General features: G+C 34.4%; 1 protein-coding gene across 1 annotated transcript; it reads right to left on the bottom strand.

Annotated features, from left to right (window-relative positions):
• Positions 1-3625: 3625 nt before the first annotated feature.
• On the bottom strand, positions 3626-25289 carry LOC117719735 (vomeronasal type-2 receptor 116-like). The gene is made up of 6 exons (XM_034517977.2): positions 25044-25289; positions 16951-17230; positions 15762-16565; positions 14830-15057; positions 14308-14431; positions 3626-4589 (listed from the first exon to the last, which is right to left on the bottom strand). Exons 1-6 carry the CDS (start codon positions 25247-25249, stop codon positions 3670-3672), a joined length of 2562 nt encoding a protein of 853 aa, XP_034373868.1. The 5' UTR covers positions 25250-25289; the 3' UTR covers positions 3626-3669.
• Positions 25290-26508: the final 1219 nt, after the last annotated feature.

Genomic DNA, 26508 nt, shown 5'->3' with positions numbered 1-26508 from the left:
GTGAAGAATGTAATTTTCCTAATTTCTTTCTCAGCCTGTTTATCTTTTGAGTACATGAAAGCTACTAATTTCCTTGAGTTAATTTTATATCCAGCCACTTTGCTGAAGTTGCTTATCAGGTTTAGGAGTTCTCTGGTAGAAGTTTGGGGGTCACTTAAGTATACTATCATATCATCTGCAAATAGTGATATTTTGACTTCTTCCTTTCCTATTTGTATCCCTTTGACTTCTTTTTGTTGTTGTCTAATTGCTCTGACTAGGACTTCCAGTACTATATTAAATAGGTAGGAAGAGAAAGGGTAGCCTTGTCTAGTCCCTGAGTTTAATGGGATTGTTCCATGTTTCTCTACATTTAGTTTGATGTTGGCTGCTGGTTTGCTGTATTTTGCTTTTACTATGTTTAGGTATGGGCCTTGAATTTCTGATCTTTCCAAGACTTACCATGAAGGGATGTTGAATTTTATCAAATGATTTCTCAGCCTCTAGTGTGGTGATTATTTGGAGTTTTTTCGTTGAGTTGGTTTATATAGTGGATTACATTGATGGATTCCCGAATAATGAACCATCCTTGCATTCCTGGGATAAAAACTACTTGATCCTGATGAATGATTGTTTTTATGTGTTCTTGGATTTGGTTTTCGAGAATTTTATTTTTGGAGAAGGTGGGGAAGAACCTTGAATACCTAGGGAAAGGGGAAAGGTTCCTGAACATAACACCAGTGGCTTATGCTCTAAGAGCAAGAATTGACAAATGGGACCTCATAAGATTGCAAAGTTTCTGTAAGGCAAAGGACACTGTCAATAGGACAAAATGGCAACCAACATATTAGGAAAAGATCTTTACCAATCCCACATCTGATCAAAGGCTAACAATCAATATATACAAGGAACTCAAGAATTTAGACTCCAGACAACCAAATAACCCTATTAAAAATGAGGTACAGAGTTAAACAAAGAATTTTCAACTGAGGAAATTTGAATGGCTGAGAAGCACCTACAAAAAAAAAATGTTCAGCATCCTTAGTCATCAGGGAAATGAAAATCAAAACGACCTTTAGATTCCACCTCACACCAGTCAGAATGGCTAAGTAAAAAACTCAAGTAATAGCAGAGGCTGGCAAGGATGTTGAGAAAAACACTTCTCCACTGTTTGTGGAATAGCAAGCTGGTGCACCCTCTCTGGAAATTAGTCTGGCTGTTCCTTAGAAAATTGAGCATAGCATTACCTGAGTATACAGCTATTCCACTCTTGGGCATATACCTAGAAGATTCTCCAACATATAACAAGGACATATGCTCCACTATATTCATAGAAGCCTTATTTATAATAGCCAGAACCTGGAAAGAACCCAGATGTCATTCAACAGAGGAATGGATACAGAAAATGTGGTACATTTACACAATGAATTATTACTCGGCTATTAAAAACAATGACTTTCAGACATTCTTATGTAAATGGATGGAACTAGAAATTATCATCCTGAGTGAGGTAACCCAATCACAAAAGAACACACTTGGTATTCACTCATTGATAATTGAATATTAGCCCAGAAGCTTGCAATACCCAACATGCAACTCGCAGACCACATGAAGCTCATGAAGAAGGAAGACCAAAGTGGATACTTTGGTCCTTCTTAAAAGGAGTAACAAAATACTCATAAGAGAAACTATGGAGACAAAGTGTGGGACAGAAACTGAAGGAGGGTGGTCTGGAGACTGGATATAATAATTGGGGAATACAAACAAGAATTACAGAGACAAATTTCAAAAATAAAATAAAAAAGGTAGAAAGTTGGTTCTCACCCATTGAAGGCATAATAGAAAAACACATAAATTGGTCAAAGATATTGTTACATATACAAAGATTCACAGCAGAAATTTTTCAGCAAATCTGTGATACAATGAAAAGGGGAGACCTAGGAGTATCAGGAATATAAAACATAGGAAGCAGCATGACAGTTGTAAGTTTCATAAAATATTTTTAACAAAATAATTAAAGAATATTTCTACCCTAAAAAGATGAATATAAAGGCACAAGAAGCATGCAAAACACTAAATAGAAAACACTAAATGAAAGACATATGGTACTATGACTACACACCAAAATAAAAATACACTGTTATACTATTGGCCCATTTGAATAAAATTTCAGGTAAACAATTCATTTTTCCTTTAATATATTCATTGAATTTATATTCTGCTCACAGCATCTCCTCTGATGACTCACCTCAAATGGCTCCTCCTCATTTGTCCCCTCCTTTTCCCCTCTGAGAAGAAAGGATCTCCCAACTCTCTAGTTACCAACTCACATTGAGACATCAAGTCACTGCAGGACTATGCACATGTTCTCTCAGTGACCACAGAGAAGTTGCCCAGACAAGAAAAGAAGTTGCACAGGCAAGCAACAGAGTCAGAGACAGTCCCTGGTCCAGGTGCTTGCAGACATCCATGCTGCACTTCTGCTACATATGTGCAGGCACCTTAGGTCCAGCCCATGTATAATCATTGGTTAATAGTTTATCTCTGGGAGCTACCAAGTGTCCAGGTTAGTTGTCTCTTTTGGACTTTTTCTGGAGGCCATGAGTCATTTGGGATCCTCAGTCCTTCCCACAATTTTTCAGAGGACACCTGGAGCTGTGTCCAATGTTTAGCTATGGTTATATGTTTCTGTTTCTGTCAGTTTCTGAATGGAGCATCTTAGAGAATAATTATGCTTGGTTTCTGGCTGGGCACATAATATAATAGAATAAGTTTTTTCAGGGATTGGTTCTTGCCCATGGAAGGAATCTTATGGGGGCCCAGTCACTGGTTAGTTACTGCCTTAATCTCTGCTACATCATTGTTCCTGCACTTAAATGTGGTATGAGGATACATTATGGGTTGAAGATTTTGAAATTGCTATCCACTGGGTGTCCTGTTTGTCTATCAGAAATGGTCATTTTAGGCTCCAAATCCCACACTGCCAATAGTTTCAGCTAGAATCACCCACAATCTTCTTGGAGCCTCACCCATCCCAGGTCTCTGACACATCACTGAGATACCTCCTCCTCTCCTACTGCTAAGTTTTGTTTACTGACTTGTACTTCTCTCCCTATCTATGCCTACAACTGATCCCGCTAATCCCCACTCCATTTTTTTTCTCACTCAGTTCTCTCCCTCCATCCACATTCAATGATTTTCTATTTCTTAGACTGAGTGAGATTCAACCATCCTCCTTTGAGCCTTCCTTGTTATTCTTATCCTCTCAAGCCCTGTGATACCACCTCACATTAAAAATTATTTTATCATATTTTATAGATGTCTTTGTATTTCTAAATCCATATAATATGCTTTCAACAAACATATTATGCTACTTATATGTACCATTCACATGGTAATAATTTTTCTTGGACTCTAATAAGAACATACAATTTGTACTAAAAAATAGGTATCATATGAATTTATTTGTACACCCAAGTAACAATCTTCAGAAATGAAACAAGTGAATGATAAAATGCTGGTTACATGGTTTCATACAACAAACTGACAACCAGATAATATGCTAGATCTTTATGTCCAGGTTTTTTTTCTACATTTTTGGATGGTAGAAACACACATAATGATATAATACACAGTAATCATTTTGGTGATCACGTGGATAATTTTGGTGTACTAAATAAGCAGTTACAATCAATTACTATTTATAGCTTTTGCATGAATTTTCTTAAACTCATGAATAGAATTGATTTGTGGTCTCAACAAAATAATGTAGCATTTTGGGACAAATATGCAAAGAAGCATCCCTGCACTGGAGGCCAAGATACAGAAGACCTCCACAGCAACCATAGCCTTGCCCGTAGTGCTGTGGTAGACAGGGAGGAAGGTGACCCAGACACTGCAGAACACCAGCATGCTGAATGTCAGGAGCTTGGCCTCATTGAATGTGTCAGGCAGATTCCTGGCCAGGAAAGCTACAGTGAAACTGGCTAGAGCCAGAGATCCCATGTATCCCAGGACACAGTAGAAGACAGTCACTGAACCTTTGTTACAAACAATGATGATGTGTCCATATACCATGTGTAGATCAGCATCAACAAATGGAGGAGAAGTTCCCAGCCAGATTCCACAGAGAATCATTTGGATCATGGTGCATATGGGAATGATGTAATTAGGTGCCCCTGAAAGCAGCAGCCACCTCAGTCTTCTTCCTGGAACAGTGATCTTAAATGCTAGTACTACAGTAATTGTCTTTGCTAGGACAGTAGAGGCAGCCACAGTGAACACAATGGCAAATGTCGTCTGCTGCAAGATGCAGCTAGCCATACTCAGATGACCAATGTATAGTAAGGAACAGAGAAAACAAAATATGAGGGAGATGAGTAGGACATAGCTGAGAGTTTCATTGTTGGCCTTGACTATGGGAGTGTCTCGATATCTCAAGAAGACACAGAGTACAATAGCTGTAAGAGCAGAGAAGCTTAGAGCCAAGCCAGCCAGAGCCATTCCCAAGGGTTCTTCATAATCCAGAAAGGTCACAACTTTCTTGAGGCAGGTAGTTTGATCTATGTTGGCATATTCATCTTCTGGGCACTTTACACATTGATCCATGTCTAGTATAAGAAGGAAAGTATTTTCAGATTTATTTCTTCTACAATAATCACAAGACACACTAAACTTAATTAGGCTTACATCTTATGTTTGGTGCAAATTAAATATGGGAGCTTTATAAGATGTTATCATAATTTCCAATGCTTCCATTTTTATTTAAGCTTTTGTTCATATTTATCTTATATACCCAAGATATTTATTATATTTTCTAAAGCAAATTGGTACTGGCACATAATTTTTATGTTTCCACAAGACAAGCTCAGCCTTATTAAGGAAATAAAAAAGGGGGAGATACAGAGAGTCTTTGGGGCTACTTGGCAAGAATCTGATATTGGCCAAAGTCAAGGAAATGGACTGCTTGGCAGGAATATGACATTGGTCAAGGACAAGGAAGTAAGCTTCAAGCAGGAATCAGACATTAGGCAAGAACAAAGAAGTAATATCAGGTAGAAATCTAAATCTTAGTCTAGAACAAAGAAGCAATTTCAGGCAGGAATCTAAATTTTAGTCTAGAACAAGGAAGTAGACAGACATGAAAATAACCTTAGTAGTAGGCTCAGATACCTTGGTCATTCTGATAAGCTTTTAGAAACAGTGATCTTGGGAGTGTTCACATAACTGGGTTTAATGCCTTGCTGTTTCTTTGACTCTTTGTGTTTATTGTCTTGCTTGTTCCTTGACTATTTGCATCTATTATATAGCTAGACTCTCAACCTAGAACTGACCTTAATACATGTAATTAAAATAGTATAAAAGCATAAAGGAGGAGGGGTGATGGGATAGTGGGTTCTAGAAAGGGGATATGGAGAAAGGGGATGACATCTGTATTGTAAGTAAATAAAATATAATATAATTTTAAATGAAAAGAGAAAAAAGTGGGAAAAGACTTAAACCCATTGGCACAGGAGAATATTTCCTGACAGTATACCAATGAATCAAACTTTCAGATCAAGAATTGATAAATGGGCCCTCATGAAACTGAAAAACTTCAGTAAGGCAAAAGATGCCATCAATAGGAATAATTAAAAACCTACTGATTGGAAAAACAATCTTCACTAACCATACTTCTAACAGAGAGATAATGTCCAAAATATATAAAGAACTCAAGAAGCTAACCTCCAAAGAACCAAATAAGTCAATTTAAAAAATGGGGTACAGAGCTGAAAAAGGGTTTCACAATGGAGGAATTTTGAATGTCCTAGATCCACTTAAAGAAATGTTCAAAGTTCATAGTCATTTGGAAAATGAAAATTAAAATGACCCTCATATTCTGTGTTATATCAATCAGAATGGCTAACATCAAAAACTCCAATGACAGCACATGCTGGTGAGGATGTAAAGAAAGAGGTACACTCTTCTATTGCTAGTGTGATTGCAAACTAGTACAACCTCTCTGGAAATCAATCTGGTGGTTCCTCAGAAAACTGAAAATAATTCTTCTTGAAAGCTCATCTAAACCACTCTTGGGCATATACCCCAAATATACTACACCCATACCACAGGGACATGTGATTCATGATGTTCATAGAAGCTTTATATGTAATAGCCAGAAGCTGGAAACAACCCAGATGTCCCTCAAATAAAGAATGGATACAGAAAATGTGGTTCATTTACACAGCAGAATACTATACGACATTAATTTTGCAAACAAATTGCTAGAAGTAAAAAATATCATTTGCAGTGAGGTAACTAAGACACAAGAGGATGCACATGGTCTGTATTCTCTGATAAGTGAATATGGCCCAAGAAGAAAAGAATACCTAGGAAACAATCTATTGACCTTTAGAAGTGCAACAGCAGAAAGGACAAAGTAAGGATGTTTCAATTCCACTTAGAAGAGGAACAAAAATAATCACAGTTGGCTGAGGGAGAGAGGACATAGGGAGAGAGGGGAGGAAGAGAAGAAAAGTGGAAAAGGATCAGATATGGAGTGGCAGGAGAGAAGCCCACGGGGCCAATAGAATGAACAGAAGTAAGCAGCCTGGAAGGGTGGAAGTTAGGGAACCCTCTAGAAAGTACCAGAGACCTGAAAGTTTAGTTACTCTCAGAACTCACTGGTGGTAACCTTAGCAAAAATACCCAACACTGGGGAGAGGGTACTCAAAGAGACCACCTTCGGTAGATAGTCAGGGACTCAATTGGAGGGACATGTTTACTAATCCACAATTAAAATTTTTGACCCAGAATTATGTCTGTCAAAAAAAGAAAAAAAAAACAAACAAACAAAAAAAAAAACAACAACAACAACAACAACAACAACAAAAAACCTCCAAGAACAAAATTGACAAGAGACTGAAGAAAATACAATCCAATTACCAGCCCAACTTGGGATCCATCTCATGGGAGAGTGGGTTACTAAGGCCTGACACTATAGCTGATGCTATTATGTACTTAGAAACTGGAGCCTGGCATGGCTCTCCTCTGAGAGGACATATCCGCAACTGACGGAGACAAAGGCAGACAATTTCATCCAACTATTGGACTGAAATCAGTGACTCTTATGTTTTAATTAGGGGAAGGACTTAAGAATCTGAAAGGGAGAGTGACCTCATAAGAAGACCAACAGCCTAAACTAACCCAGATTCCAAGGAGATTTCAGAGACTGAACCACCAACTAGCAGCATACACTGAGACCCTGGCGAAAGGGAACATCATCTAGGAGGCAACGAGGAGGAGGAATTGACTGTGGATTGGTGGCAGGGGGACTGAGGGGAGGAGCAACAACAACAGCAAAATCATCAAGTACTATAAAAATGTATTTTCAACATTGTATTTTGTTCTTGGAATAAAAACCACACACAGGGTTTATTTATTTAACACACCTTAATTAGCACCAGAACCGGGCAGCTGCCTACCCTTCATGGTGGTAGAATTAATTTTCCTATCTAAAACCCTGAATTACTATCTACCACTAACTATGTTTCATTCGGGCTGCTCATTAGACATTGAGGCATTTGAAAGAATGATTAAGTTACTTCAAAAGGCTGTACTACACGAAATTGGAAAATCTACATGAAATTGATGATTTTTTTTACACAGGTATATCCTACTAAAGTTAAATGAAGACCAGAAAAGAATTTAAATATTTTTATAATCCCTAAAAAAGTACAAACATTCCCAACAAAGTAAACATTCCCAACAAAGTAAAGCCCAGGTCCAGATGGTTTTAGCACAGAAACCTACCAGACTTTCAATGTAAAGTAAATACTAATTCTCATCAATGTATTCCACAAACTTGAAACAAAAGAAACAAAGCGAAATTATTTTTATGAGGTCATAGTAATCTGGGTAACTAAACTACATAAAAACTCAACAACCAAATATAATTTCAGGGCAATTTTTAATTACATTCATTGATGACAAAATTCTCAACTCAAAATTGTTGTGGTTTGGTTTTTTTTTTTTTTTTTTTTTGAATCAAAATAACACATTTAAAACATCATCCATGATGATGAAGTGGTCTGTAGGTCAGTCAGAGATTCAGGGATGTTTCATATTAAAAAATCCATCAACATAATCCATTATATAAAAAAACTGAAAAAAGACTTTACAGAGTTATTTCATTATATACTGACAATTTTGGAGAAAAATTCAACAAACCTTCATTATAAAAGTCTTGGAGAGTAAGGAACAAAGTGTATACACAAACATAATAAAATCAAAATACACCAAGTGAAAGATATCACTACATTAGATGGATAGAAATGTAAAAAAATACCACTTAAATCAGTGATGAGACAAGGGTTTTGAATCTTCCCATCTCTTCAAATTAGTACTTGATTTTCTAGCTAGAGCAATATGACAACTTGAGGAGATGAACATGATACAAATTGGAATGGAATAAGTCAAAGTATGTCTATTCACAAATGGTAGAATAGTATACATAAGTGACTCCAAACATTCTACCAAAGGAGTGCTGCAGCTGAAAAACATCTTCAGCAAAGTGGCTGGGTACAAAATTACCTCAAAAAAAGATGATAGTCCCATTTTAAATAAACCATAAATTGGATGAGACAGAAATCATGGCAACAATACAATTTATGATACCCACACAAAATATAAAATAATACACTAACCAAGCAAAAGAAAGACTTATATGGCAAGAACTTAAAGTCTCTGAAAAAAGAAATTAAATAAGATATGAAAAGATGGGAAGATCTCCCATGCTCATGGATTGGTAGGATTGAGAGTAAAATAGGCCATGTTGACAAAAGCAATCTACAGATTCAATGCAATTATGCAATTCCCATCAAAATATTAACATAATTCTTTATAGAGACCTTTAAAAGCGTTCTTAATTTCACACAGAAAAAAAAAATAGAAGAAGAAAAAGTAACAAAAAAGGATAGTTTTTTAAAAATCCTGAATATGAAAGAACTTCTGGGGGAAAAAAAGCAACCCTCAAGCTGTTTAAAGAGATATTGTGATTTAAAAATGCATGATATTGGTATAGAAAAAGACAGATTATTCAAAGAGTTGAGTCCAGGTATAAAACCACAGCCCCATAGACATTTTATTTTTGACAAAGAATCAAAAATCTTATAACAGAAACATGAGAATATCTTTAATAAATGGTGCTGGTCTAGTTGAATCTACATATGCTACCCTGAACAAACAAAGTCCAAACCGACCAAGGACCTCAACATAAAACTGAATACACTAAATCTAAATGAAAAGAAGGTGAGAAATAGCCTTGAACTCATTGGAACAGGAAACAAATTTTCCTGAACAGAACATCAAAGTCCCAGGTGCAAATATTAACATTGATAAAGAGGACCTCAAAAAACTGAAAGGCTTCTGTAAGGCAGAGGACATTGTCAACTTAACAGCCTACAGATTGTAAAAGTGTCTTCCCCAACCCTACATAAGACAGAGAGTTAATATCTACAATATACAAAGAACTGAGCAAATTAGACATCAGCAAGCCAAATAACCCAATTAGAAAGTAGTGTACAGAGCTAAACAGAATTCTCAACAGCAGAATCTCAAATAGTGGGGAAGCATTGAAACAAAAGTTCAACATACTTAGTCATCAAGGAAATGCAAATGAAAATGACCCTGAGATTGCATCTTATACACATCAAAATGGCTAAGAGCAAAAAGTTCACTTGATAGCACATTCTGATGAGGATGTGAAAAAAGGGGAACACTGCTCCATTGCTCTCATCACAAACATTTAGAAACTGAGCCATCAACTAAAGAGCATACATGAGGTGGGCAGAGGCCCACTTCAAATCTATATCACACATGCAGCTCAATCTCTGTGACTGCTTTGTCTGGTCATAGTGGGAGAGGATGCAGAAGTTTTGCCAGAGTAGAGGGATAACCACAGGGACCCTACCTCTCAAAGATAAAGGGATGGGGTGTATGTAGGGATTCTTTGAAATGGGTACTAGGAAGGGTGCGGCATTAGAATTAACTTAATTAATTAATTAATTAATTAATTCAAATCAGGATCAGATCCACTATTTTCCTATCTATTCATTACAGTATTTGATGTTTTAGCTAGAGTAAAAGGACAATACACTATAGAGAAAATGAAGTCAAAGAATCATTTACAGATGATATAATTTTAAACATATGTAACCCTAAATATCCCACTAGAGAACTCCTGAAGCTGATATAAATTATGAGCAAAGTGACTAGATACAAGATTAACACACACACACACACACATACACTCATACACAAACACACACATACACATACACACACACCCAGAGAGAGAGAGAGAATCAGTAGGTTCCATATATACAAATGGCAAACTGACTGAAGAAGTAATTAGAGAAACAACATGCTTCATAATAAACTCAAATAATGTAAAATATCTTACGGAAACTATGTCTAACCAAATGAAAGTTGTATGAAAAACTTAAACCTTAAATCTTTGAAGGAAGTAATTTAAACACTATCAGAAGATAGAAAGATCTACCAGTGTCTTGGATCAGTTAAATAACATAGTAAAATAGCCATCCTTGCAACTTGAACATATCAATCCTACCAATTCTATCAAAATAGCAACATAAATTTTTATAGGACTTGAAAGAACATTTTCTACTGTCATATGAAATCCAATATATCCTGAGCAATAACAGATCTTCTGGATAAATCACCGTTTATGATTTCCAGTTGTACTATAGAACTATAGCAATAAAAATTGCATGATATTGGAGTAAAACCAGGTTCATTGATCAATGGAATGGAATTGAAGATGAAAGATAAATTCCCTTACATATGGACCCTTGATATTGCATAAAGAATCAAGAAATACACAGTGTAGGAACAAGGCTTCTTTAACAAATGCTGTGGGTTAAGGTATATATCTGAATGTAAAATAGTAATAGATCCACATTTATCCCATACACAATTCTCCAGTTTAATTGGATTAAAGACTTCAACATAAAATTATACACATTGTGCCTGATGTAAGAAAATTGTCAAAACAATCCATTGACACAAGATATGACTTTCTAAATTAAACACCAAAAGGCTAGGCACTAATGCCAACAATTCATAATACAGCATTATATAACTGAACACTGCTTTAAAGCAAAGGATAACAAAATTACGCAATACAACAGCATAAGGATTGCTAAATCTTGTTACTCTGTGCAGATTCAAAGGAGGTTTAATATCCAAGTATAGAAAGACCTCAAGAAATTAGGTAACAAAAGAAAAATCCAATCTAAAAGAGAAGAGTTTCACATGGCTGTGAAACACTTAGAGTTTCATCATACTCAGCCATTAGGGAAATGCAAAACTATTTTAGGATTCAATCTTTACCTGTCAACATGGCTAAGTTCAATAACACAGGTGATAGTTCATGTAGGTAAGAGTGTGGGACAAGGAGAAGGTATCTCCATTGCTGATAGGAATACAAACTTATAAAACAACTATGAAAAACAATCTGGCAATTTTTCAGAAAACTAGGAATAGACATATCGCCAAAACAGCATACCAGTCTTGTATATTTGCCTAGTACTCTCTCATACCAAAAATACACTCGCATAACTATGGTTTTATGGCTATAGTCAAAATAGAAACTACAAACAAAGATATGTACTTCAACTAAAGAACACATAAAGAAAATAGTATACATTTATAAAATATAGTATTACTCAGCTGTTTAAAACATGACACCAGGAAATATTTTTTAAAAAGGATGGAACTAGAAAAAGTCATCCTGAGTCACATAACCCACACCAAGAAAACAGATGTAGTATTATTCATCTAAATGTTGATATTCACTGTTAAGTAAATGATAAGTACAAACAGTACATTGAAGCAGAGAGGCTAGATAATGAGGAAGTATAGAGGAAGAGGAGCAGGAGTTTTACTGGAATGAGAAATAAAATAGTTCCTTTTTGTTGTTGAGGGCAGAAGAAGACAGGAGTGTAAGTCATCTGTTGTGTTTTATGGAAGAACAGTGAAGAATGAACAGCTGGAATTTGAAGGTATTTGTTGACAATGTGAAAATATATTTCAGTAGAAACATTTTAGAATATAGACTCTATTAGGATGGCCCTAGTGAAGAATTCTAATGGAGAGTGCAGAGGCTAAACTTGTGATCTTTGGCAACCTGAAAAGTAGTGTACTGGGTTAAAATTGATTGAGTTTTTGGTTGACCAGGTGACAAGAAAATCTGTAAACAACCAATGCTGATGCTTGGTCGGAAGATAACCATCAGAAACATGATAGTGTGGCTCCATTGCTAATGACAGCTTTGACTCTAATTGTTGAACATGGAAAGGTGTCCCTGGTATGGGTGAGAAGCCTTATTCTACAGGATATGAAAACATAAACATAGACATTACATCATGCACTAAACCCTTCACCTAAAATCTATCCAGGTTGCAAGATATGCTGAAGCAATGGTAGTTCATAACTTCTTGAAATGACCAAGCAATGACTGACTTAAGTTGATATCTACTCCATAAAAAGGAATTCATGCCCAACCCTAATTGGATGGTATAACCAGAGAATGAGTATTCCAGACAACCTGCAAATACCAAATAGTACTTCACTTTTCTTTTAAAAAGTTAAGGAATGATTCATAATTAACATTATGTTACATTATATGTATGTATATACATTGTATGTATGTATATATGTATATACAATAGACATATATTGTATTGTTATTTCAGTTTCCTATTCTGGAATCAGCTATTAAACAGCAGTTACAAGCAGGTATGTAGACCAATAGCCAGGCATACAGAAAGAGACTAAATTAGACATCTTTATCATGTCCCTCCCTTCAGAAGAATAGGGTAAGAAACAGTGAAAAATACAGAGGAAATGCAGAACAACACACAAACACACACACACACACACACACACACACACCATATTCTATGATTTCAACTATGCAAGACTCTCACGTGAGAGTCAGAACAAAATAAAGCATCTAGCAAGAGGCATGAATAAGTCTGCACCAGGTGATCTGCATATATGGTATGACAGATTGCGTTTCTGTGGGACTCCTAACAATAATACCTCTGATTGTTTGTAGGCCCTTGAAACTCATTTTCTCCTATCGGGTTGCCTTGCCCATTCTTGGTATGATGATTCTTGGCTTGTCTTATAGTAACTTCTTTGTCCTTTTTAACTATCTTATTTTGGAGGCCTACACTTTACTGGAAATAAAGTATAGGGGGAAAGATTCTTGGAAAGCGAGATGTCGGAGGAAGCAAAGAAGAGTAGAGGGATTGGAAACTTGCCCAGATGCACTGTATGAGAGAAGACTCTATTTATAAGAAAACAGAAAAACATTTAGGAGCAAGGTAAATTTAATAAAATTTGTTTTAGTGTCCGGTAATCAACCAATGTAAAATTCAATAAATTTAACCATTTATTTGATTTTGATACATGTGCTATAATAATATTTAAATCAATAAACTTTTATTATTTTCTTTTATATGTATTATAATCAAGTGGTTTCATTTCTTATTGTAATGTCTGGGTTGTTTCATAAAATTTGGTTAATATTTTTGTGTAATTTTTCAAAATGTACTTCATCTTCATAATCCTCACATGTAAATCATATGCAACCATTTATATAGTGGCCTGGTTCTTAAACTCTCCGTTATTGCTAGGCTATTTCTAACCACCGCAATTAATTCTATTCTTCATCTTCCTAATGCAACACTACTTTGAAAAATGACTTTCAAACCTTTCATTAACCTTAATATAGATACCAGTACCTATTTAATTATGATATCTCAGTGCATACTATATATGAATTGTAGAATATAAGCTGTTATTTGTAGTTCCATTTGTTAGATTCCAAACTCTACTGTGACAGGGATGGCAATTGAGAATGCAAACTTTTAATTATACTATTGATCTGCCATTGAAAAATTAAAAGATATATACTTCTAAAACATAAGATAAAATCAAATAACATCTAGTGATTGTTATAAAACTCAGTGGATTCTAAAAAACAAAAAAAAAAAACGTAGCATTTATGTCTTTAATAAATTTGAAATATACAACTATAAAATGCATTAATCTATGTACACTGAAGAAATATTGTTTTTATTATTTCTAGAATTATCAGAAAAATATAGTCCAAGAAAGAAAGCTATTATTTCAAATCATAGTGTTACTGATTTCTTTTTTACTTTTATTTATTATTCTCTTTCTACAAAGGACTTTTGAGAACTATGTGCATATGGGAGATATAAGCAATTTCATTACTTTGAGAAAATATACCCTTACTTGTCATGTTGGAAACTTCATTTTCTGGGCAGGGGTAACAATCAAAACAGCAGACAGCCTTTCCTTCCATAACGTATTTTCTGAGTCCTGGTCTGCAAGGCATACTACATATGGAAGGTAGCATCTGAGTAAAATCGGACACATAGAAATAAACAGTTTGACATATGTGGTAAAAGCTGCAGTGATACACAAAAAATCTACTGAAAACTTCCTTTTACATACATATATGATATTCTAATGCAAAATTATATTGTTTTGTTTTTTATAGATAAAACTTTTTTGAACATAGGGTGATTTTTGTATTGTGAAACATTTGTGAGAGAGCATGAGAGATAGAAACAGAGAAAAATATGAGGGAGAGAGAAAAAGATAAAGAGAGAGAGAGAGAGAGAGAGAATTTAGGGTGGTATAATTCAATAAATGAGGACATGTTAAAATTTTTATTCCATGACAAAACTAAAGAAAATAAGGTTGTATATAATTTTGCTTCATGTAAAGCAATAAATCTTAAAACTAAATTACCTTCTTGATATCTGTAGCCCACTCTGTCATTTCATCAGACACAAACAGTTGTTCACCATTTGGAAAATAACCAGAAAATCTTCCTATTTTCATTTTAAGTCCATATTGTTTTAGGAAATCCATGATATAGAAAATGTCATACTCTGTATCCAGTGTTTTATTCCAGTTTATGTTTACCAGGTTTCCACCAGGATTTAGAAATTGTTTGGTCTTCAGAAAAGAGAACATCTAAAACACATTTGTCATTTTAATTGCAACTATGTAGACATATTAGAACAGAAATTATAAAGTTTGGAATATCACTCATATCTATTATCCACTCCTACAATCCACTTTTATCAGAAGTATTCAGTACTAAAAGACAAAATACATTCCGTAAACAGGTAAAGTTTCTCTAGGTTTTACAGATAGCGTTTCTCACTAGATTTAATGCTGTAACATATGTCCACATAAATTTTATGATTTGACAGTAGGGAAACATTATCCATTTTTTTCTGCCAACGGTGTTATTTGTTCATAAGATGAACTAAATAATCAATGTTTCAAAATATGGCAAAAGTACTTGAAATTATTTCAAATTTATTCATTACATTAATTAGAATTTTTGGTCAAATAAAAATAATTTGTTTTCTTAATTAAATTTACTAAGTTTATGAGAAAATGTTTCAAATGATAAAATCATGAGATATATGTATGATTGAAATATTGGATGAAATATCATGACTGAAATTATGAAATGCTGACTTGGGTACCAATGCTGGTTGTCTCATAAACTATGACAGTAATATGATATGCCTCTTATGCATTGGTAGGGTACACAAAGACATGCATTTACAATAAGTCTTACTTATTTACATGAATTTTGATTTAATGATTCCCTTAATAAATGCCATCTCTATAATATAGATGCCATTCAGTGTAAGAATTATTACCTTCCAGGAGTTAAATTCCAGTAACTTTCCATCATTCTCTGAGCAGGTATCTACATGTTGCAAAAGCATCTCATGAAGTGAGTGGGCCACAGCATACACAGCATTGTATAAGCTGAAACATGTTTCACTCATAGACATTCCAAGGGGTGGCACAAAAAACCATTTAAATAGGGTTTTGGTTGGACAGTTCTTCAGTGTTTTACAATTAGGTAGTGGCAGAGAACACTTAAAGTAAGTCCACCACAGTTTGGCAAAAGATATATCATTACTGTAGTTATAAGGGTGCACTGTCTGTATAAATTGTTTAAAACCAGACACCTCAGACTGCTGATGTGAAAAAATAAGGGTCCCATGCATGGAGTTAAGCATGAAATCTCCTATCATTGTGATCATATCAAATTGTGACACACTGACCCAGAGTCTCTGAACGTTTTTAGATTTCCATAGTATGAAGTTAAATTGTACAGGAGATTCTTTATCCCCATAGATGATTACAACTTTTGCTGATGATGTTATGACTTGGTGATAATATGTATGAATCATTTTTAGGTATAATGTTCGATCATATGTTATCATAGTGACAAATGCTAAGCAGACAGTGTTTTTTTCCATTACTAATCTCAATTCAGAAAGGAATTGAATTCCATGGTCATCATCTGTTATGATCACTCCTACCCAGTTCCACTGGAAGTGAACTGCTAGGGACACCATGGCTAGTGGCAGAGATGTGTCCTTGGGAGTCATCTGGTAGACATGAGGAAACTGTTCCTGGTCACTTATAAAATGAAAATTACCACAGTAAATCTGAAAGATATTGACCATAAGTATCACTATGAAGAATATGAAATTCATAAGTCTAAGTGTTAAATCTAAGTGTGCTATAGCACATGCTAAAAGTGTGAGAAAGTGTGGATTCTTCACCGTATTATTAAAATCATCCCTAACTCCTTGTGAATTGCTATACAATATAAGTAAACTAAGTATTCTGGTAAAACATTTCACACTATGTTGTCTCTCCCACCAGTTTGCCATAAAGTTGTTGTGATCACTAAATAAAGTATAAAGCTTTTATGTTTGATTGCTCAGAATATATATAAATGAATTATCTGCCTTTTAGTCAGCCTTGGTACTCAGAAACTCAGACAGTGGTAAGATAGTATTTCAATAAACGTAACCCTTCATGACTTACCTCTGGAGTTCTGGAGAAGTACAGGATTGGTCCAAATTTATAAGATGTCATCCATAGAGGTGCCGTAAGTGCAATTAAATATCTTCTCTGATTTTTACAGTAGTAATTAGGAATAATTTCATTTCTTTTAAAAAACAAACCTCCTTCCACATGATCTAGCATTAAGTTACATTCAATCTTAACTAGTAGAGAAATGTTGGGTAAAATATGAATGCTCCTATTGATTTCATCAATGGCAAAATAAACAGAGGAAATCAAGTGGATGGTCTTAGGTGTCACCCTGAAAACAGAGCACACCAATGATGGGGGATATGGGTTCAAATTATGGTAATCTTAAATAAAGCTCAATGTGGTTTAAGCAAAGAATTCTTGGATTATTTTAACCCATTGATATGGTCATCCAGTTACTTATTGTAATATATTAGGATGTGAGACCTGCAAAATAATTTAACAGTTTTAAAGTTGCTTTTTTTGTACTTTCCTTTTTATTGGATATTTTGTTTATTTACTTTTAGTTGTCGTCTCCTTTCTCCATTTTCCTTCTCTAGAACCCCCTATCGCACCCCTCCTCCTTTTTGCTTTTATACCATTATATTTATATGCATGTATTAAGGTCAGGACTAGGTTGAGGGTCTACTAATACGATAGATGCAAATAGTCAAGGAACATGCAAGACAACAAACACAAATTTTCAAAGAAAAAGCAAAGCATTAAACACAACTATGTGAACACTCCTGTAATCACTGTTCCTAAGGACTTATCAGGGTGACCAAAGTATCTGAGCCTACTTCCCTGTCCTAGCTTAAGGTTATTTTTATGTCTGAAACTGACTTCCTTGTTCTACACTAAAATTTAGATTCCTACCTAAAATTACTTCTTTGTTCTAGACTAATGTCAGATTCCTGCCTGAAGCCCCTTGTTTTTGGTCAATGTTATATTCCTGCCAAGCAACACATTTCCTTGTCTTTGGCCCATGTAAGATTCTTGCCAAATAGCCCCAAAGGCTCTCCGCCTCTCCTCCTTTTTTATTTCATATAAAGACTGAGCCAGTCTTAGGTCTTTCTGACAAGAATGCCTTCCTTACCCATCATGGAATATGTATTATCCAAAGCAATGTACTTATGTATTAGGTTGGTAAGGCTCTGTGCAGAATCTTACTCTTCCTTGGCTTGGCAGCTTGTTTATTTAATAACTGTGAATTGGGGTCCATTTTTAGGTTCAAGCCATATACTTTGGTTGCCAACATTTTGATGTTGTTAAAGACATGCTTTAACTTGATGGGCAGGAATAAAAGTATTTTTGGGACAAAAAGGGCTAGCATGATCAAGATATACATACACATATACATATAAATCATACACACACACACACACACACACACACACACACACATATATATATATATATATATATATATATATATATATATATATATATATATGCCATTCTTTAAGCTTGACCAAAATAGAAATACTGACCTCAGACCATGGGTAATTTATTAGCAGTATCTACCACATCCATGCTCAACAGAGCAGCATTTTTGAAATTTATTAGTTCACTATGTAATGTTAAAACTTCCAGAGAGATGTTAGAAATATGCCAAACATACTGCAAGTGTCTTCAAACTTTTTTTAAATTATAATGACTACCACTGTAAATTTTAGAACTAACAAGGATCCAATGGTATTTAGCATGACACTTGAGATGGCTCCTTACCCTTAAATTCTGAACCCCCTCTTAGTAATTTGAATAGGATAAAGAGCATCAATCCATTCTTCCAAATGCCTATCTAAACCCTCTTGTATATTCAACACATTACTAACATTTTTTGCTAAATGATTAACAAATGCAGATGTCTTAACTTCTCATGTCACAGCAATTGTGAAAGCAGTGGTGCTAGCAATTAATGAATTTAAAGCTTTTATACCAGAAATAATCAAGCCCACTACCCTTTGCATCTGCTTAAAGCCTGACTTATTTCTTCCAGTACTTGCAGGCTATTTTTAGAATGCCAAGGTTCTGTGATACCCAGAGAAAAAAAAAAAAAAAAAAAAAAAAAAAAGCTTGTTAATAGGCCTCCATAACTGACATGCCAGATTTAAAAACACAAATACAATTGTAAGGTGTACAATCACTGCAACTTATATCAAATACTGTAGAAGAAAAAAATGTTTTTCCCCTTATTTGTTTTTATTGGATATTTTATTTATATTTTAGATGTTATCCCCTTTCTCCATTTCCCCCTCCACCCATATCCTATCCCCCCCTTCTTTTGCTTCTATGAGGATGTGTTTCCACCCACCTATTCCCACCTCCCTGCCCTCTAATTTCTCCACACTGGGGCATCCAGCCTTCACAGGACCAAGGATCTCCTCTCCCATCTATGCCAGACAAGGTCATCCTCCCCTACATATACAGCTGGAGTCATGGGTCCCTACCTATATGCTCCCAGGCTGGTGGTTTAGACGCTGGGAGCTCTGGTTGGTTGGTATTGTTGCTCTCCCCATGGGGCTACAAACCCCTCCATTTTCTTCAGCCTTCTCTCTCAGTCCTCCATTAGGAACCCAGTGGAGGGGTAATGGTTAGCTGTGAGCATCCACCTTTGAATATGTCAGGTTCTGGCAGACCTCTAAGGAGACAGCCATATCAGGCTCCTGTCAGCATGCACTTCCTGGCATCCACATCAGCTTCTAACTTTGGTGAGGAGACATGGGATGGATACCTAGGTGGAACAGTCTCTGGACCACCCCTCCTTCAGTTTCTGTCCCACACTTGGTCTCCATATTTGCTTCCATGAGTATTAGTTAAATTGAAATTCATTAATTCTCTTTTAAATGCTTTTATTTTGACTTCTTTATGTTCTGAAATTAGACAACATGTGCATTTCTCTTTAGATTATTAATAAATTTTTAAATACTTTTTATAGTAACATAATTCTATCATTTTTTGAACTTTTCTACAGTTCTTATTTTTCTTGAACACAATGAAGTATCTGTATACTCCACAAATAAGAAAAGATTTCTGAGCCAACTTTGTGTCTGCCAATACATTTATCTTATAATTCTAATACCTGACATATGTGGAAAAGAAAGGAGAATTATCTGCTACCTAGAATGGTTTTGCAGGGACTTTTTTTCTGTTTGTTCAATTTTTTTTATACTCTGAAATTATTGTACTATCCTATTTTATTACTATTTTATACACGATAGGATTTAATGAGTGAATACAAGGATGTGGGCCAATGTAGGAGGTAATTAGAAAATGATCTTACAGTTGAGGGAGTAAAATTCTGAATTTGAATATATTGTATTAAAATACATTTTATATAAGCAATAAAGGGAATATAAATTTGATGTATGCTGTAAATTTAGATAGCACTGAAAATAGTATGCTTAGTTAAAAAAGCATAATAAAGCATAAAGAATATAATCTCATTTATAGTAAAAATTCAAATTTACAAGTATGGAACAGAAAATAGATTAAAGACTAGGGTAGGGGAGAGGTTATGAAAAGATAAGAGTTGAAGGATACAGCATTCAAGATTCCCAATGAAATCTTCAATAAATTTGACTAAAATTTAAGTTGGACACACACATCTATATATGTTGCATTAACACTTTAAACACATAAATCATAAATTATATATCTACAAAACTTAAATTGAAAAAATTACCATTTAAATCAAATTCACTTTAATAAAATTTATGTTTAGTTTTTTCAAATCATAGACTTTACTTTATATTAACATTTATATTATACAATCATTTTATAGTCAATGGTTTCCATATAAAAGGTTCAGTGCTTTACATTTTTAAAATATTGTTGATTTTGTTCTGTCATCATCAATGACACCACATTTTCTCATCTGCTTGGTGAGTGTCTACTTATCAGTTGTGAGAGTTCTCTTTAAGCTGTAAAAAGCCTGGAGCTTATCTAATAAGTATTTTCTTTTCTATTCACCACAATGTCTGCTACATCATAAAAGTGAAGTGACATTGTGAATTTTCAAACTTGAAGGCTCCATTTCATCATTAGCCTCTTTTAATTTTATATATACCCACTGTATACACACATGAGAAATAACACAGTCCATATCTATCTCTGCATAGGATATGATTAAATTATGGACTAATATAGGCAATGGATAGATGTTGAATGAGAAAAAATACTGATGAGTGAGAATCAGTAATCATTAAAACTGCATCCCCTTAGTAGTTAAACCCCATATAATAGAAGTTTATAAATATAAGAGCATATCTGCAGTGCAAATTAGACTTGATGGGTTTTTTTTTTAACATTGCACAAATCAGCATGTTGGAATGCATAAATGTGTAAGAATTATTGGAATGGATTAAATATGTTGATAATGTATTTTATGCTATTCTCTAATAGGTAATCCTATGTTTTAAAAGGGGGGGTAACACAGTCAAGGGTACTTGTGTGAGAAAAATAGGAAAATATTTCTGCATTGTTCAAAGAATGTCATTTGAATTATTCTCTGAGGTATTGTAAATAACTTTGAAGATGTGCTTCAAAAATAACTATAATATGGAGCAGGGCTAATATTTATTAACACTAGAGGAGGGTTAGTTTTAAAAGCAGAGTCCAACTCCAGTAAAAAGACAGGGAATCAAGTGGAGGATTGGGGTTGCTTTACCACAGTCAAAAACTCTGAACCAATATTGTTCTTGTCTAAAAGAACTGCTAGGACATAAATAGATAAAAGGGTGAAGGAAAGGAAGTCCAGTGACAAGCGTAACTTGGGATCCATCTTAAGAGCTTCAATGTCTGACACTATTGCTGATGTTTTGGTGTGCTTACAGACAGGAGCCTAGCATGGCTACTCTCCAAGAGGCCCAACAAACAAACAACAAACAAACAAACAAACAAACAAAAAAAAAACAGACTGAGACAGATGCAGATACTTACACCCAACCAATGGACTGAAATTGGTTCAGTCCATTGGACCCTATTGATGAATTAGGGACCCTAGTGATGAATTAGGGAATGGCTGGAAGAAGTTGTGGAGGAGAGCAACCCCATAGGAAGACCAGCACTATCAACTAACCTGGACCTCTGAGATCTCTCAAACACTGAACCACCAAGGACTCAGCATACACTAGTTGTTCCAAGGCCCCTGACACATATACAGCACAGGACTGCCTGGTTTGGCCTCAGTGAGAGAAGATGCACCTAATCTTTGAAAGAGTTGAGGCCCAGAGAATGGAAAGGCTTGGCAGGGTGGGGTGGGGAAGGTTGTGGAGACATCCTCTTGGAGAAAGGTAAAGGGAAATGTAATGAGAAGCCATCTTAAGACAGACAGGGGAGGAATAATGACTAAATTGTAAAAAAAAGATTAAAGATAATTAAATAAAAAAATGATAGAACACATGACAAAAGTGAAACCATACTTTAGAAATTTAAAAGAAATAAATTAAAATATTTTTAAAATATGCATATTTTTGATAAATATTGATGCTATCATATAACATTTTTATAGAAAATTAATTGATATTAATTACTACCAGCAGACTTGTGGATAACAAATATGTTGTTTATATACACAAAGGTCATTATTTCCCTGGTAAGAAGAATAAACTATTATAGAAAAACAGATACTAAGGGATTATTAGCACTATAGGGAACTTGTAAACTTTTTTCCCTTCCAAAAATCAGGAATCATTGGGAAAATGTAAATCTTGTAAGAGACTGAGGTGAGAGTTGAATATAAGGAATAGTTATCTTCTGGATATGGAAAGGAATCTATACAGGTAAACTCATAGCAGTAAAATAAAAATGTACTTCCTAAAACAGTTCAAGGAAAAGTCAAACTAAACACTAGCTTCAAAGTAGAATTGAACAGGAAATATCACCCTTAGGTGCACGTTTTAATTGAGAGCAAAGAGAAATAGCTTTCTTTAAAAGATTACCTTAGCCACAGCCTTGTGCAAAATCTCACACTTGAAAATACATGGGTAGCATTGATTAGTATTGAAAGGTTGATAATAAAGTATAAAAATTGGGTGAGTAAACAAGGGTGCTTGTACAAAGAATTGGTTGAAAAAAAATCAAAATAAACAAAATACAATGTATGACACTCAAAGAACCAATAAAAATGTACTCCAATTAATCAGATTTGAAGTGGAAAGATTTTGGATACAGACTTAAACTGATGGAGTATTTGGTTGTTTTGCTTCCAGCTCAGTTGACATCATAGCTTGATGAAACAGTTGAAAACATATACGGAAAGTCATGATTCCAATCCCTTTAATGCACAATTCAATAACTTAATCTTCCTAAGGCAGTATGTCAAACATTGTGAAGCTTACGATCAATGTACTGTACAAGTACATTTGGGTATACTTCATATCTAATGTAAAATAACATTTAAGAAGTAAAGAGAGTAAATAAATACAATGAGCTTTTTATTTTTCCTACCAGAAAAGCTTCAAGTTAGAGACAATAACAGAAAATGCATGGGGAATACTTTTGCTTAGAAATGAAGAAATTTGGAATAAGTCTGTCATCATAGACATCAGAGTATTTCAAATTTAGTCTTGTAAATTACAAATTTGAGTAATATTTGCACTTTCAATACTAAAATGTTTCTGACCTCCACATAAAATGAGAACACTGACTCTAATAGAAGAGAAAGTGGGGAAGAGCCTTGAACACATCAGCACAGGGGAAAATTTCCAGAACAGAACAATGGCTCAACCTCTATGATCAACTATTGACAAATGGGATCTCATAAAATTGAAAAACTTCTGTAAGGCAAAGGACACTGTCAGTAGGAAAAAATGGCAACCTACAGATAGATGGCTATATCCAAAATATACAAAGAACTCAAAAAGTAAGGCTGCAAAGAACCCTATTAAAAATGGGGTACACAGATAAACAAATATTTTTCAACTGAGGATCACAAATGGTTGAGAAACACCTAAATAAATGTTCAACATCCTTAGTCACCAGAGAAACACAAATCAAAACTACCCTGAGATTCCACCTCACATCAGTCACCATGTAGGTGGATTGATAATACAATATATTACTTCTAAAAATTTACTTACTTTATCAGTTCTTATAGTGTGTTAACAACAGAAATATCTAAATACTGCTAATAAAGTAATGTTGAATAGCCATACAAGTATCTTTATTACGTAGGGAGAATATAGGAAGAGAAACATACACCTTTTCAGAAACACATATATTGAAATTTTCAGCAGATTCAATTTTCAGACTGTGGGTCATAAACTAAATGAAAATGATTAATGGGACCTTCTCCTTGACATTTAAACCAAGGTCTACCCCCAATGAGTCTAGGTTATGGGAGGGATAACACATTTACTTCTGAAGATTTTTCTTGTTCAAACTACCAAACTATTCAACTTCTCCTGAATTCTTTCTCATCTATATCAGCTCATGAGGACTACTTTTGCATCTTCTCCATGCTATATTTTACCACAAATAGGTATTTTTTTTAACTAATAATTAGTCACTTTCTTTATCATATCAACCCATAGTTCTAGTAAAATTTTCCATTTTGATTGAGATTTTTGTGATTTCAGCTACAGAATTCATAGGCAATAACAATTTTGAAATTATAACATATATATTACTTGACCTAAATCTGTATATCTTTTCAATACATGTAAAAGGCAGGCCAGATATATTGATGTTTGATGTGCAAGCATTGGGTATCCTGACCAATGAAAGGAACATTAACAAAACAATAAAAGGCCACTTTCTGGTAGACTATGAAATAAACCAAAACCAGTATGTTTATTACTTTTCTCAGGAGCATCATATGAAACCCTAAGATGGAAATTGTCATATTAAGGCAATCTCTCTGAGAGTATGTTCAGTATTGTGATTCACTCATTCAGCATTTACCTGGATTGTGATTTAAAAATGGCAAAAACCATGCTACACCATAATACCAACATAATGAGGGAAATGGCCAGCTATGAAACATAAAATAAATTTTAGTTGTGGTATAGAGGACAGCCAGAAGGCACATAGGATCATATCTATCACTCAACATCCTTGGAATGCTTTATGTGCATTTGTGTATAAATGAAAGATGCACTTACTGCTTGTCTAGATTCCCACTGAAGTAATCATTCTTCACATAACCACTCCTCGTATAAATGGAAAAGAAACAGTCAGTCTCTTTATCTCCTAGATTATTTTCTTTGTCTTTTATTCTCCAAAAGCACTTGGGGTCATTCAAACAGCAAAAAAGAAAGGAGGGCTTCAGAACCAAGAAAACAACAATTAAGGAGAACATCTTTGCCATGTCAAGATAGGTTTGAGAGCAAAATGCAGCCTGAAGAGTCAAGAAGAGAGACTCCCATGTATTAGTTTTGCATGAACACATCCAGGTGTCACATTTTATTGCTGTAGTTACTGCTAAGGAACACATGTACTTTTCTCAGCACTTGACTTTTCAGTTCACTGTTTGCCTCTGGAGGATTCTTAAGCACTCTCTGGCCTGCGGCTCTGAATCTGAGATTCTATTTCCAGGTGACAAATAAAGGGTAATAACTTTGATCATAATTGCCCTTCTCTGTATATCTTATTATTACATTCATGTAAGTAGACATAAATGTTCCAGACATGATTCCTCTTGGGAAATTTTTCTAAGAAGCATAATTCCCCAAACCAGTTTTCTGACAATCATTTTATATAGTTGATTTGGAATACATAAAACATTCTAAATGAATTTTGCCAAAAATTATGTCAATTATGTCATCTGAACCCAATTTACCTAAGTATAAAATCATTAATAATAGCAAGCAATACTTACATGTATCTTCAACACTTGTAGACATTAATTTTATAAGATCCTATCTGTTTGATTTCTGATTCTTGCATTTATAACTCTAAATTGAATTATGTTTAGCTCAGGGTCTTGGAAGTATACATAATTTGAAATTAAAGTTATACAAAGATGATTATATGGAATAAGGATATACAATGCAACTAATAATTTTATTTCATTGTTCATTAAAGGGTAGGTTAAATGATAAGCTGAGTGCACAGAGTATACTGTGCCTCTCTTAAGAGACCTCAAGGTATATTAACCTTAATGGTGATGTGGAATACAAAACCAGACTATTATAATGTAAGAGCTATTTCCATAATAATGCACCATGAAAATGCACAGATCTCTTGAATTATCTTCAGTTTGAGTTACAGTTTAAAGTCAGTTCTAGACATTCTCTGTTATTTCTCTTCTATGGTCATCTCCACTATAGAAGTTTTTATGATGGATATTCACAGATATTCCATAGGAAAAAGTATCCTTTGCCAAGAGGGAAAAACCTCATCATCCAAGAAATAAAACAAACCTCATTGTATGTGGCTGGCCAAATAAATCATCCATCATGTTTATTTTTGGTATCATTGGTTAGAATGTAACTTTAAAAATGTATGTTTTGTTACCACTCAGTTGCTTTAGAGTTTTTTTTTTTTTTCTAGTTGCTGTGAACATTACATTGGCATGACTTTTATAAAAAACATATTATTTCCTGTTTTCTTCTCAGATGCTCTTTA

This window comes from Arvicanthis niloticus, chromosome 1, assembly GCF_011762505.2.
Source record: "Arvicanthis niloticus isolate mArvNil1 chromosome 1, mArvNil1.pat.X, whole genome shotgun sequence".
NCBI lineage: Eukaryota > Metazoa > Chordata > Mammalia > Rodentia > Muridae > Arvicanthis > Arvicanthis niloticus.
The sequence above is the reverse complement of the archived record's forward strand: the minus strand, read 5'-3'. Positions and strand labels throughout refer to the sequence as shown.

Bases quoted from the DNA above. Each gene is read 5' to 3' on its own strand.
- LOC117719735 (XM_034517977.2), bottom strand. From the start codon at position 25,249: ATGGCAAAGATGTTCTCCTTAATTGTTGTTTTCTTGGTTCTGAAGCCC. The intron at 17,231-25,043 runs GTAAGTGCATCT...CTCTGTTTTCAG, and splicing joins AGTGGGAATCTAGACAAGCA to GGTGACACCTAAGACCATCC. The intron at 4,590-14,307 runs GTAAGGGTATAT...TTCTTATACTAG, and splicing joins TGAAGTTTCCAACATGACAA to ACATGGATCAATGTGTAAAG.